General features: G+C 36.4%; 1 protein-coding gene across 4 annotated transcripts in view; it reads right to left on the reverse strand.

Moving 5' to 3' along the window:
• The window catches only part of LOC130047084 (uncharacterized), a 117,153-nt gene that overhangs the window by 52,478 nt on the left and 51,015 nt on the right, over positions 1-13,660 (reverse strand). For all 4 annotated transcript variants that reach the window (XR_008796134.1, XR_008796133.1, XM_056141316.1 and 1 more), the window contains exons 14-26: positions 13,500-13,641; positions 12,482-12,643; positions 12,181-12,268; positions 11,963-12,106; positions 11,023-11,220; positions 10,459-10,556; positions 10,187-10,356; positions 4,770-4,894; positions 2,924-3,022; positions 2,583-2,727; positions 2,342-2,440; positions 2,131-2,256; positions 430-745 (exon numbers count right to left, since the gene is read on the reverse strand). Coding sequence is in view for 2 of the 4 variants with exons in the window: in XM_056141316.1 (XP_055997291.1) it covers positions 430-745; positions 2,131-2,256; positions 2,342-2,440; positions 2,583-2,727; positions 2,924-3,022; positions 4,770-4,894; positions 10,187-10,356; positions 10,459-10,556; positions 11,023-11,220; positions 11,963-12,106; positions 12,181-12,268; positions 12,482-12,643; positions 13,500-13,641 (1,912 nt within the window). In the remaining 2 variants the exon portion in view is untranslated. The remainder of the gene's footprint in view (positions 1-429; positions 746-2,130; positions 2,257-2,341; positions 2,441-2,582; positions 2,728-2,923; positions 3,023-4,769; positions 4,895-10,186; positions 10,357-10,458; positions 10,557-11,022; positions 11,221-11,962; positions 12,107-12,180; positions 12,269-12,481; positions 12,644-13,499; positions 13,642-13,660) is intronic.

The raw sequence follows: 13,660 nt of genomic DNA on the forward strand, positions 1-13,660 counted from the left end.
GTTCGTTATCTTCACCTTTATATGAGTTATGATATTGATTACTGTTCGTTATCTTCACCTTTATAGGAGTGATGAGATTGGTTACTGTTCATTATCTTCATCTTTATAGGAGTTATGAGATTGATCACTGTTCGTTATCTTCACCTTTATAGGAGTTATGAGATTGATTACTGTTCGTTATCTTCACCTTTATAGGAGTTATGAGATTGATTACTGTTCGTTATCTTCATCTTTATAGGAGTCATGAGATTGATTACTGTTCATTATCTTCATCTTTATAGGAGTCATGAGATTGATTACTGTTCGTTATCTTCATCTTTCATTGAAAGCCAAATCCAATCATGAGGTCAGAGCAAAGTAAAACAATGGAAATATGTACTAGTGATGTGTTAGCAATAATAGTACAAGTAACACTGCTGATGCAGTTACCAGTTTCTCTGAATTTTCATCTGTGATGTTGGTTGCGTAATTCCATTCTACTTCATACTCCGTGTATAACTGTTGTTGTGCTATATTGTTGTACTCCCGTAACCATTTTGACGGAGTATTATCAGCACTCCTCTTCCGTCCTCCACCAGGACAGTCATCCGTCCATCCTACGGCTTCTCCCTGGTTTTGTTTTTCTAGCCAGTCCGTCAGCGGCTTGAAGTATTCCAACAGTGGCTTTGCGCTCATTTCCCGCTGCCCTGTGACCTTCTCCATCGCCTCTTGCCAGGATACAGAAGATCCTAACTTCAGCATATCACTGAAACAGTGTTAACAGTATTTTAGCCATTTATTTAAGAGGTGACTCAACTAAGTATCAATAACTATGTAGGATCTTTTCGAGATGACAGGCGCAGATCACCAGATCAAACTCAATGCCTAACATCTCATTTAATCTAATGATCTGCATGTCAACGAGTCATGATACAACTCTTCAGATCAAGTTACTGTAGTTATAATAAATTAATCACATATACTAGTCTTCCTTAATGCAATTTTCAAATATAAATTAAGTTATAAGATAATGAATGCATTAATTTTGTAATCATTGAAAAGACAAATATACAGTGTAATTATTTTTGTGTATGCAGTTTTTGTTCATGATGTGGTTGATCACTTTCCACAAAAACATTGCATTGTGATTTGTGACATCATCAGTTTCAGAGAGACATGATCTGAATTCAGATCACCACAATAAGGTGATCCGGAAAGTCAGAAACTGATCAGAATATGGGTGGTTATATAATAACATGATTATTAGCAAAAATTTATATATACTCTGAACATTACTTTGTGAATCATCCTTGATAATCCAAACAAGTCTTGTAGATTAACTATACAGTAAAACACACTTATAATGAATTCACGCTTATAACAAATTCATGCTTATAATGAATTCATGCTTATAACAAATTCATGCTTATAATGAATTCACGCTTATAACAAATTCATGCTTATAATGAATTCACGCTTATAACAAATTCATGCTTATTATGAATTCACGCTTATAACAAATTCATGCTTATTATGAATTCACGCTTATAACAAATTCATGCTTATAATGAATTCACGCTTATAACAAATTCATGCTTATTTCGAAGTGATATTTATTCCCCTATGAGAAGAAAATATCAAAACTTTTATTGGACATATCGAACTGTTTTTCATTTGTCCTGGAGGTTCACTATAACTGTGTTTTACTGTATAATAAAGTCTAGTCGTAACAAACTATTTTTTATGGACCTGGAGTTCACTTTAACCATGTATTATTGTATAACAAAGTTTGGTCATAATGAACTGTTTTTCACTGGCCCTGAAGGTTCGCAATAACTGTGTTTTACTGTATAACAAAGTTTGGTTATAAAGACCAATTTTAGCCCAGGAGTTTCACTATAACCATGTTTTACTGCATACTGAAGTTTGGTAATACATGTAATAAACTGCTTAGTCTGACCCTGGGGGTTTGCTATAACTATGTTACATTGTTCTCATTCTTGCTCACAAGCAAGTGATGATAATTTAAGGATCTAATCATGCAGAATCATGTGCATTCTTCCCATTTGAGATATATACATGCTACAATCCTTCATCTGCTAGAATATCAGTTTGTCCTATAAAAAAAATAAAATGTTTAACATGTGGTACCTTAATTTCTGACCGGCATTTGCTGATCTGTAAATATCACATCTGTGAAGAGGAACATTAGTTTTCCCTGCTTCCTTGCACAGTGCTTGGTGAAACTGGAACTGTATGACAAAACTTACAAAATATCTGGGGAAAAAAGAAGAATAGGGTTCATTTTTGTGAATAATTACGTTGTACATGTACATGAATATTCATTAGACTGGACACAAACCTAATGTATGGGACGTTAGCTGGCACATGGTATTTTGCACCGGGGTCAAAATCATCTGATGTTCTGTCTACCGGTGGTGAGACACCTTGGTGTTTACACCTGAAAAACATAATGAATACATAAAACATCTAACGATTATGTATGATACTGTAACAGCCTTTCTGGTACCCCGTAAAACTCAATTTTTTAAAGTTTAAAAGAAAGACTAAATCTTCTTTTATTTTATAAAAAATATACATACCTTAATTCCCACCACTTTTTATTGTATTCTGCATAGGCAGTCTCCCCACTAAACACACTCCACCTCCACTGGTCAATCAGATAACCGAAGGGGAGGAAAGCAATCTTTTCCAGAGCCATTGACATCAGGAAATTCAAATCAGTCTCTGGGGATTACAGAAAAAGCAAAAACATAAATCAATAATAATAATTGAATAAAAAAATTTAAATCAATGTCATGCAAACTGTTGTCAGCTCAGAGTTAAACTATAGGTTAAGTGCACCTATTTCTGAGCAGTTCAGTTTTATACACAATTACAAAATACACATGTAATTTCAAAAAGCATGTTTGATAGGTCTCACCTGTGTCATTTTCTAGATTGTCCAGTAAGCCAATTTCGTGAAGATGTTCCGGAGTGGAGACAGAGAGAGCCATGACATCACCAACTGCCTCATGGAAACCTACACGTCAAATACGTCAAATACAAAATCAGTATCCATATACATGTATCTAATCAAAGTACTGAAAAGTGCAAAGTACAAAATCAGCATCCATAAATCTAATCAAAGTACTGAAAAGCACAAAGTACAAAATCAGTTTCCATATATCTAACAAAGGCCCATGGGCCACATTGCTCACCTGAGTCACCTTGGCCCATATTTAAAGATTTTCCCTATACAGTCTTCACAAATTAAAACATGCAAAACTTGCTGGCAGTAGAACCAGTGAACTGTCTGAATTTACTGGCCCCCAGTGAAATTTACTGCCCCCCCCCCCCAAATTTTCAAAGTACATGTTTATCACATACATTATGGAATGTATTGTATAACTGTACACTGAATTTATTGAAACTTGATCAAATATGATTATTACTCTTATTCATATCCACACAAAGGCAAACAGAAAGGATAATAAGTTGTTCGTTGAATATTCTCATGAGTTAGTACACATTATCTTGACAATTACAAGTTACGGTTATAGTTCTTTACTTTAAAAAAATCAACAAACCATAATATCCGAACACTTACTTTATGTGCTATTTATCAATTTATTTTTATTTTGATAGTAAATTTATGCAAATATGACGTTTAGAATATTTAAATCCAACATTCTATTTAATGTGACGTACAAATAGTCTACAAGCCCATCAGACTTATTGATTTTTTTATTTTCACTGACCTGACCTTAAAATTCACTGGCCTCAGTCTTCAGACCACTGAGTTTTCATGAAGACTGCCTATATATTCAAATGTAAAACTTTTATCCCTATTGTGGCCCTAACCTACCCTTGGGGGCCATGATTTTTACAAACTTGAATCTGCATTATGTTAGGAATAAACTCTCATGTAAATGTAAACATTTTTGGCCCAATGGTTCTTGAGAAGGAGATTTTTAAAGATATTTTTCTATATAGTAGTAAGTTAAACTTTGATTCCATATTGTGGCCCTATCCTATCCCCGGGGTCATGATTTTAACAAACTTGAATCTGCACTATAGCTTTCATGTAAATTTGTACTTTGCTAGTCCAGTGATTCTTGAGAAGAAGATTCTTAAAGATTTTCCCTATATATTTGTATGTAAAACTTTGACGCCCTATTGTGGCCCCATTCTACCCTCAGGGATCATGATTTTAACAAACTTGAATCTGCAATATGTCAGGAACCTTTCATGTAAATTTCAGCGTCTTCTGGCCCAGTGGTTTTCGAGAAGAAGATTTTTAAATGTCCCCACCCTATTTTTGTGATTATCTTCCCTTTGAAGGGGGCATGACCCTTCATGTGAACAAATTGGAAAGCCTTTTACCCAAGGATGCATTTTGCCAAATTTGATTGAAATTGGCCAAGTGGTTTTGGAGAAGAAGTTGAAAATGTAAAAAGTTTACAGACGGACAACAGACAATCAGAAAAGCTCAAGTGAGCTAAAAACATAAACGATTATGAAGCAATTGCTTCTTGGAAACCTACAAGTCAAATACAAAATCAGCATCCAAGTGCCCAATCTAAACACATAAAAATATCTACCAAATTCCGAACATTACAATGCATACATAACAACCTCCCTACAAGGGCTTCGGTCAGCTCCTGTTCCCCTGGCAAGGAGCAGATCTTATTTCATTGGATAACTTTAAGGTCTTTACGACAAGCGTAATATAATAATAAGTAGAGCGTATTGCATGCATTACAGATTCTATAATGAATTACACATACCTGGGTTGGCACCCTCTCTGAAAGAGGTTGGCTGTTCTTTGTACTGCAGGAAATACTCTACATGTCCCATTTCATGGTGGATTGTAATCAAATCTTCCATGCTAATCTCTGTGCACATTTTTATTCTAAGAAACAGATTCCCAATAAGTATAAAAAGTCAGACTTAAATTTACTATACAACACTTCCCCCTTGCATTTCTATCTATAAAGAAATATAATGGTACAACTGCTCTGTGTAAAACTAAGTACTGTACATTCCTGAATACGTATGGAATTTATTATTGCATGATTTAGCAAAAAGTACAATAAGAAGTACCACTTGCAAAATAAAATCTCTCACTCTTGATTTCGTATTGCAGAAATAAATGCAAAAACTTTATTAACAGTTCTCTCACAAAGTCATGTGCTATAGATTTGATGTTAAGTACAAGTCATTTTGTGAGAGCGAATGGTTCCCAGAACTTCATGTCCACACAAGTCATTTTGTGAGAGCGATTGGTCTCTGAAATTCTGGACACCCCTCCCTTTGGATAGGGACAATGAATGTGATAGCTTTAGGGATAAGGCGTGATCATTCTAGTTCCGACTAGTTAGTTTACCTTTTAGGACAATCTGTCCAGCATTGTTGTGCTATAGGTCAGTTTTGATCCTAATCAGAGGCTTACATTGCCTCTGTAAATACATTTCTGTCCTCTGATCCTAGTGCTTCAATTCTTGGACTTTTTCATATAAAATTGGTGTTATAAGTTACATTATGACCAAAAAAAAAGTATGGTTGTTAGATTCAATAACAAAAAGAAAATGACTTTCCCATGTTTTTCCTTAAAAAGGAAGAAGAAAGAAACGGCCCCAAAAGAGAGGAGTGAGTTCAAATTTCCAATTACGATGCTTTGCTCTATTCAGACTCTTGCTAATTTAAGTTAAGACTTCTTTCGGAATCCATACTTTTGAAAATCTTTTCTTGTTTGGACTTTGTTTTACTGATGACAAAGATCATTAGGGGGCTTTTAATTTTTTCCACAGAAGGAATTATGTGATATTTTAACTATGCCATTGATTCCACTGAAAAGTCAGTTGAAAATCCCTATAATTCAAGTTCTCTGAACCTCATCATAGCATTAAATGTCCCCACTATAGACAAGAAAGAGATGCATTATTGATACATAGATCAGATGTTAGAGATCAGTATTCAGAGAGAAATGAAACAATGATTGGTTATCATATCAATCGATTTCGTAGCTTGTACTTTCTAATACTTTGACAGTGTTACAGTTTATCATAGAGCGAGCTCAGCTACATATAAATGATGGTATCTAGGATTTTTTCTGCAATTTCAAATGCATTTCTGTAAACTTGCTTTGTTTTGGTATAATAAAAAATTTATTGCATGATAGTGAGGGAAATATAAAGATCTATTCATCCAAGAAACATCATATCCCTGCCAGGTGTCTCCCTCACTATCATGCAATAAATGTATAATGTGAACCCATGCAACCCACATAATTTTCATGAAATTTTTCATAACTGTAGAAAATACTAAGCACATAAGGTACGCATCTTCTAATCTGTTTATATATATTCGCAATGTTCAATTAAATACCTTTAATATCTATCAAAATATTACGACAATTATGTGTGTTTATATAAACTCTATTAATGTAACCTGCAATGTACTCTATATTAGTATTCTACAGACCCTGAAGCGTACTACTACACCACTTGCACGGAACGGTACGAGACGATTCTTGCACGGAACGGTGAACGGTTTGCACAAAACACTGAACAATCTGCACGGAACGATGAACGGTTTACACGAAACGCTGAACGATCTGCACGGAACGGTGAACGGTTTGCACAAAACGCTGATCACTTTGTAGGCGTGGCTTGCACGCTTTGTGAACGGTCTGCACGATACGGTAGGCATGGCCTGCACGCTTTGATTTTTTCGATATTATTTGGTTCAAATAGATTCAATATTACTGCAATATTCTAGATATTAGAAAAAGGTTGAGAAAGAAATGATAATAATTCATTTTAAAATGATTGCTCGTGTATGACGTGGTAAATTTCGTTTTTGCTTTAATATTAGATCAAGGAACAAGTTGGAATGAAAACAAATGAATTTTTATTTAATTTCGGAAATAAAAGAAAAATATCCAAAAATCATATCGTCACAGAATATAGATTAATCAGATTTTATTGATTCATTGCTCTATTCAATTCATTGAAACTGAATATGAAATGGTCGCGTCTGTTTCGCTATTTTTGTACATTCATTCTGAGTGTCGTTAAAACACCTTTGCAATATGTATATTCCAGGCCTCTTCCCAAAGACAGATGTTGAATAAACCTATACATTTTATACACATGTGTACATGTATGAAAACAGATGAAATGATTTAAAGAAATTTCTCGTCAGGAAAGATTGAAATAGATTTGGGCGGGGAGAGGGTTGTGAACGGTCTGCACGAAACGCTAAGCATGACCTGCACGCTTTGATTTTCCCCCAGCATTATTTGTTTCATCCTGGGGTAGTTTAAACAAGGAATAGTATAATGACTTATGAACACGTTGGAATAAAAGGAAATGAATATTTTTTAACTTCGGATTAAATAAAGGGAAAAGATGCATATATTGTATCGTCATGGAATATTTATTATTCAACTTTATTTATTCATTGCTCTGTTAAATTCATTGAAAAATCTGTATCGCTATTTTTGTACATTCAATCTGAGTGTCGTTAAAACACGTGTGCAATTTGTATATTCCAGGCCTCTTCTCAAAGACATATCTTGAATAATCCTATACATTTTTACATACGTGTATGACAACAGATAAAATGATTTAAAGAATTCTCGTAAGACTGGAACATATTCTCGGGCGGGAGGGGGGTGCATCTAGACAGTATTAGCCAGTCGTTAAGAACCTGTCACCTTGTATAAGAAGGGAAAATACAAAACAAAAAGGAAACAATCAAAATACAATAGGTACTGTGAGCAATGCTCACTAAGAATACCCCCCCCCCCCCCCCCCCCCCCCCGCCGCTTACCCCAATCTCCCTTTTTCCTGAGTGTAAAAATATGGTATGCCTTTGTAGAAGAAAATGGAAGATATAGTCCGAACACAAATCCATGGTATAAACCTATAATTTTGACCTTGAGATCAAAGGTCAAGGTCATAAAGAGGTCATGAATGTACATGACACATAGTCTCATGGTGATACACCCATGTCTTATGGTATGACTATGTTAAAACCCTATAATCAATTTTGACCTTGAGGTCAAAGTTCAAGGTCATATAGAGGTCATGAAGGTACTCGACACATCATCTCATGGTGATACACTCATGTGTCAAATATGGTATGCCTATGTCAAAGAACAAAGAAGTCATGGCCCTGACACGAATCCAATGTAAAAACCTTTAATTTTGACCTTGAGGTCAAGGTCATATGGAGGTCATGAAGGTACATGACACATGTTCCCATGGTGATACACTCATGTGTCAAATATGGTATGCCTATGTCAAAGAACAAAGAAGTTATGGCCCGGACACTAATCCATTGTAAAAAAAAAAACCTTTAATTTTGACCTTGAGGCTAAGGGTCAAGGTCATATAGAGGTCATGAAGGTATTCGACACATCATCTCATGGTGATCCACCTGTGTGCCAAATATGGTATGCCTTAGTCAAAGAACAAAGAAGTTACGGCCCGGACACGAATCTGCACAGACAGACAGACGGACGGACAGAGTGATTCCTATATACCCCCCCAGAACTTCGTTCGTGGGGTATAATGATTGAAATAGATTGAGAAATAAATCATATAAATGAATAGATAAAACAAAAAATTACAAACTACAGTAATGATTAACAGATATGCGAGCGGATCTAACATCCAATTTTAATTAGATTGTTGCATTTGCCTCAATTTAAACTGCATTCATTTTTGAGAGACAAAAGATATACCCGGGTAAACACCTCTTTTGTCATATTTCAATTGCCCTCGCAGATTTTCACACCTTCTGTGCGAATGTTAATTTCAAATACCTGGATTAAATTACTTCTAGTATTGTGGTAAAAAAAAAAAAGGACCTTGGAATTTGCGTTGAATATACAAGTTATACACAGGTCGGTCTTTGCATTATGCAGACAGTTCCGATAAACGATTTTAATGAAAATACTTATATAAGAGAAACTTGATCATACAAATGTAACAAGACAAATAAATTATTCCTATATGTACACATAAATAAAAAAGATATATATGTATATACATGTCTCTGCACTTGTTAGAAACTATCAAGTGCGAGAAAATGGCATCGAATTTTGCTCTACCTGGCAGTTTTATAATAAACTATTTTCTTTTGATTATTTGCAGATTTTCACTGTTGAAAGCCCGTCTTAAGAGACATTTTGAAATAATTGGTCAAATTCCCAACAATGTTTACCTGTCCTATATCCCATACCAAAATGACTTGCACGGTCTGTACGTTTCTAGGGGCGTGGTTTGAACGATCTGCACGTTTCTATGGGCGTGGCTTGATCATGCACGGAACGATTTTTGCACGAAACGATTTGCATGGAACGGTGAACGGTCTGCACAAAACGGTGAACGGTCTGCACAAAACGGTGTGCACGAAATGCTGAACGGTCTGCACGGAACGAAACGAAACGCTTTGAAGGTGTAGTAGCACGCTTCAGGGTAGTACAACAAGAGGCTCATTGGGCCACATTGCTTACCTGAGTCACTTTGGCCCATAATTAAAGATTTTCCCTCTATATTCCCATGCAAAACTTTGATCCACTATAGTGGCCCTAACCATCCCACCCCTCCCCCCTGGGTGCCATGATTTCATTAAACTTGAATCTGCACTATGTGAGGAAGCTGTCATGTAAATTTGAACTTGTCTAGCCCAGTAGTCCTTGACAAGAAGATTTTCAAAGATTTTCCCTATATATTCACATGCAAATCTTTGATCTCCTATTGTGGCCCCACCTTACCCCCGGGGGCCATGATTTGAACAATATTGAATCTGCACTATTCAGGAAGTTTTCCTGTAAATTTCATATCTTCTGGCCCAGTTGTTCTTGAGAAGATTTTTAAATGACCCCACCCTGTTTTTGCATTTTCATAATTATCTCACCTTTGAATGGGGCATGACCCTTCATTTGAACAAACTTAAATCCCCTTCACCCATGAATGATGTGTACCAAGTGTGATTGAAATTGGTGAAGTGGTTCTGGAGAAATGAAGATGAAAATGTGAAAGTTTACGGCAACGACAACACCAAACAACGAAAAGTTTTGATCAGAAAAGCTCACTTGAGCCGAAGGCTTAGGTAAGCTTTAAAAAAGGGGGTGGGTGGGGAGGGGGGTTGGAGGGTTGGAGTAATAATATATAGTTACTATTTTTCACACCTGAAGTCCTTTCTATTGTAGAAATCCCAGGCTGAGGCGTGGCAGACCACTTCTCTGTCCGTTGGTTTGGTGATCATGCTATCCTCCCAGAACGTCTCCGGCATGCCAATCAACCCCAGCGACAGGAAAAACTCCTCCGAGATCTCAAACAGTTTCTTGGCATTATATCCCTACATTACACCACGCCATACTCATTATCTCTTGATGCATTTACTTATATATCATGTTTTTATTTGAAAGGTTACGTGTCAGAAATGAGGCAGTGACCTTACCTTTTCTTTCAGTTTAGGTGTAACATCGATACCCTCTTTGTCTGGGTAAGGTAACACATACTTAGCAATGTTATTCCACTGCTGCCCCCACATGTTACCTGAACACAGTGAAAGGAAATGCAAGTCAGAAAAAACACAATTAAACTCCAAGAAGTTTGCTGCCTAATCCAGGATTTGTGTGTAGGAGGAGGGATGTGTGTCGAATTTGGTGCTTAATTGATTTATATCGACGGTGTCGCTATGTTTGTTCTATTAGAAGATGCATATATGTGTGCCATTGGGGAGAGAAGGGACATTTGATTTTATAGACAGACAATACATTGTCACATTAAGTCTGAAGCATTTGCATTTATAGGCTAGGTATCAAGTTTTTGTGATAAACTGACTGACCAAAGAGGTGTTGTATGAAGGAATGGCAAATTTTATATATCTGAATTTTCCATCTCAAGAATTTGAATTCATTAAAAAAGGAAATTTATGCATGTACAATATAAATTATGTGTTACTAGTAATTAAACAACAGTGTGAATGTCAATTTCAAAATAGTCAAGTTTGTACACATACCAAGTAGATGGGCTGGAATGTGACCGGACGTTGGAAACTTGTCCTTATCACTATCGTAAACTTGTTTCAGCTTCCTCCTCACGTAAGCATGTAAATTTTCATACAGAGGCTTCAATTCATTCAGTAATTTTTCTAAATCTTCCTGGAATGTTGCTGTTTCATACCAAGAGCGCCAATAGGCTCCGATGTCCGAAAAATCTACAGTTGAATGTTACGATAGGGTATTTTACAGTTCTATCACGAACAAAACATTCTATATAAATGTACACTAATATGAAAGATGCATCAGCATGCTGGATTGGTTGAAACAAATACCATGGTACATGTTTTCATTTTATTTGTTTTACGTCCCTTTGAGATTTTTTTCATTCCTATTGTGATGTCACTAGCTGTAGGTGAAGTGCCACAGATTTAGACCTACACTGTATACATGGTGCTAAGGTCAGCTGAAAGTTCAGACCTGCCATGTCACAGGACCTCAAAGATCTCATCCAGAAGACCTGTCGCATCACAAGAACCCGCGACTCTTGCTCTGTATCTAGCAAAGGAAGACCACTATACCTATTTTAACATTTTCTAGGTCATACATGGCCAAGGTACGAGCGGTGCTCTAAGTCATGGTCTCCCGGTCAGAAAGCGAAAGCTCTATCCATTGAGTTTCCACAACCGGTCCATGGTATATATGTACCAACTACCAAGCCATCTATACAATAAGAGGCCAACAGGCCTTATCGGTCACCTGAGTACTAGTGAAAAAGTATCACTACTCCCAACGGCTATGAAATCTAGAAAAAGTAAACTCAGGTGACCTAAATATCTACAATCCTTGCAAAGAGATTCAGAGGCTTACTGTTTGCAAATAGCTATCACAACCTACACTGTATGTGTTCAAATTAGATTGACATTTCTATGGGTTTTTTATACATATTGTGCAGCATACTTGCTAATTTGATGGCTTCGTTACTTAAAGCGACAAGTTGCTCGTAGTTGGATTTCATTTTCGGGCCAGTAGCGTCTCGCCAAAGCGTCCAAGCCTCACTTAAGAGACTGTAGTTTGTTGATGTAGCTAACAGCTGAGTGAGACCTGCAAAGAAAGAGAAGAATTACACCCTCCCTCTGCCTCTCTGCACTTCTCCTCATGCTTTCTGACAATCTTACCTGGTTCTATCTGGTGACAGGACCCATCACTTAGGCAGACATTGGCTGTGCTGTAAACTGATTCCATGTCCGACTGTGCTTCATTCATCTAAATAATAGTAATGTGTTTGAGATTTCTTTCATTTCTTAAAACAGTGTTTATCTAGATTATAAAATCATAATTTCTTCGGGTGTAATTTTCACTCAATATATGAAAAATATTGAAAATAAACATGACTCAATTACGATTGTTCCAAGATTTTATAACAATCCTATATATAGATATCTACATGAAAATCACAAAAAAAAAAAAGATCTTGACCTTGGCTAGTTTGTCTTGGTCACCCTGAACTGCAGTGCCAATGTCAGTGATTTTACTAAACAATCTACGGAGATCCTCGTCTGTAAATAATTGCCAGTCGTACAGGTTAGCTAAGTCAGCCATCTCTTTCTTGAACTCAGCGTGCTCCACACTAGAACTAACCTGAACAATGTCAAAAAATAGCTATGAAGAACTATAGTTGAATTATTTTTTCTCACATTATCACCAGTGTGAGATCGACTTTACCCATGTGAGACAGCCATGTGAGATTTTTCTGTCTCACACTGCTGCGACGTCATTTGATTGTGACGTCATATATTTTCTATGATTTACGTTACACGGTGAAGATTTACGTTACACGGTGAAGCAAAAATATTTTGCATTGTTATCTTTAAATTTTAATGTATATAGCTTTCTGTTGGACAACCTTGTAGTGTAAACCATTTTCGGATACGCTCTTTCTGCCTATCTAATTAGTTTTTGCATCGAGGTTCAAATGAGGATTTTGATAATTTAGAATTTTCTCAAAGCTCCTAAATTTATGCACTAAACTGTAGGTAAAATGTGAGAAAAATAATCCTTCATTATTAACTTGTGTGGGGTAGGGAAATTCCACCTCTGGAACAAGATTCGCTGTCTAGGACTCGGCAAAGCCTCGTCCTAGACTGCGAATCTTGTCCCCTCGGTGGAATTTCCCTATCCCACACTCGTACTAATGAAGGATTCTATTAGTATAGTATGGTGCTTATATGACTTGGTGGTGTTCAGTAAGTGAAAGTGTGAGAAAGAGAAATGTTTCCAAATATCTGCCTTATTTCATGCTATTTATTTACATAATAATTAATGATTTAGGATTCCGATGATTGTGCAAACATAAAAATACCCCCCCCCCCCCCACTGTATCTTGATTTTCCCCCTTTCATTTGCTGAGTAGTCGTATTCATAGGTTCTCCTGTATCAAGGCTCATGTGCCTCACTTAGTTAGCACTGTCTGTGTGCTATAGTGTAAATGACCTACCACTTGTTTCTGGTTGAACTCTGTAATATTTGTATTGTACTCCCAGTTTATTTCCACATCTTCACTGGTCCGTGTCTCTGACAGATCGTTAAAATCTCTAGCGAATTGTCTCGCGGCTTCTTCATCTCTCACTCGCCCTGTTCTGAAATAGATTTCATATC

Source organism: Ostrea edulis, chromosome 6 (genome assembly GCF_947568905.1).
Source record: "Ostrea edulis chromosome 6, xbOstEdul1.1, whole genome shotgun sequence".
Taxonomy (NCBI): domain Eukaryota; kingdom Metazoa; phylum Mollusca; class Bivalvia; order Ostreida; family Ostreidae; genus Ostrea; species Ostrea edulis.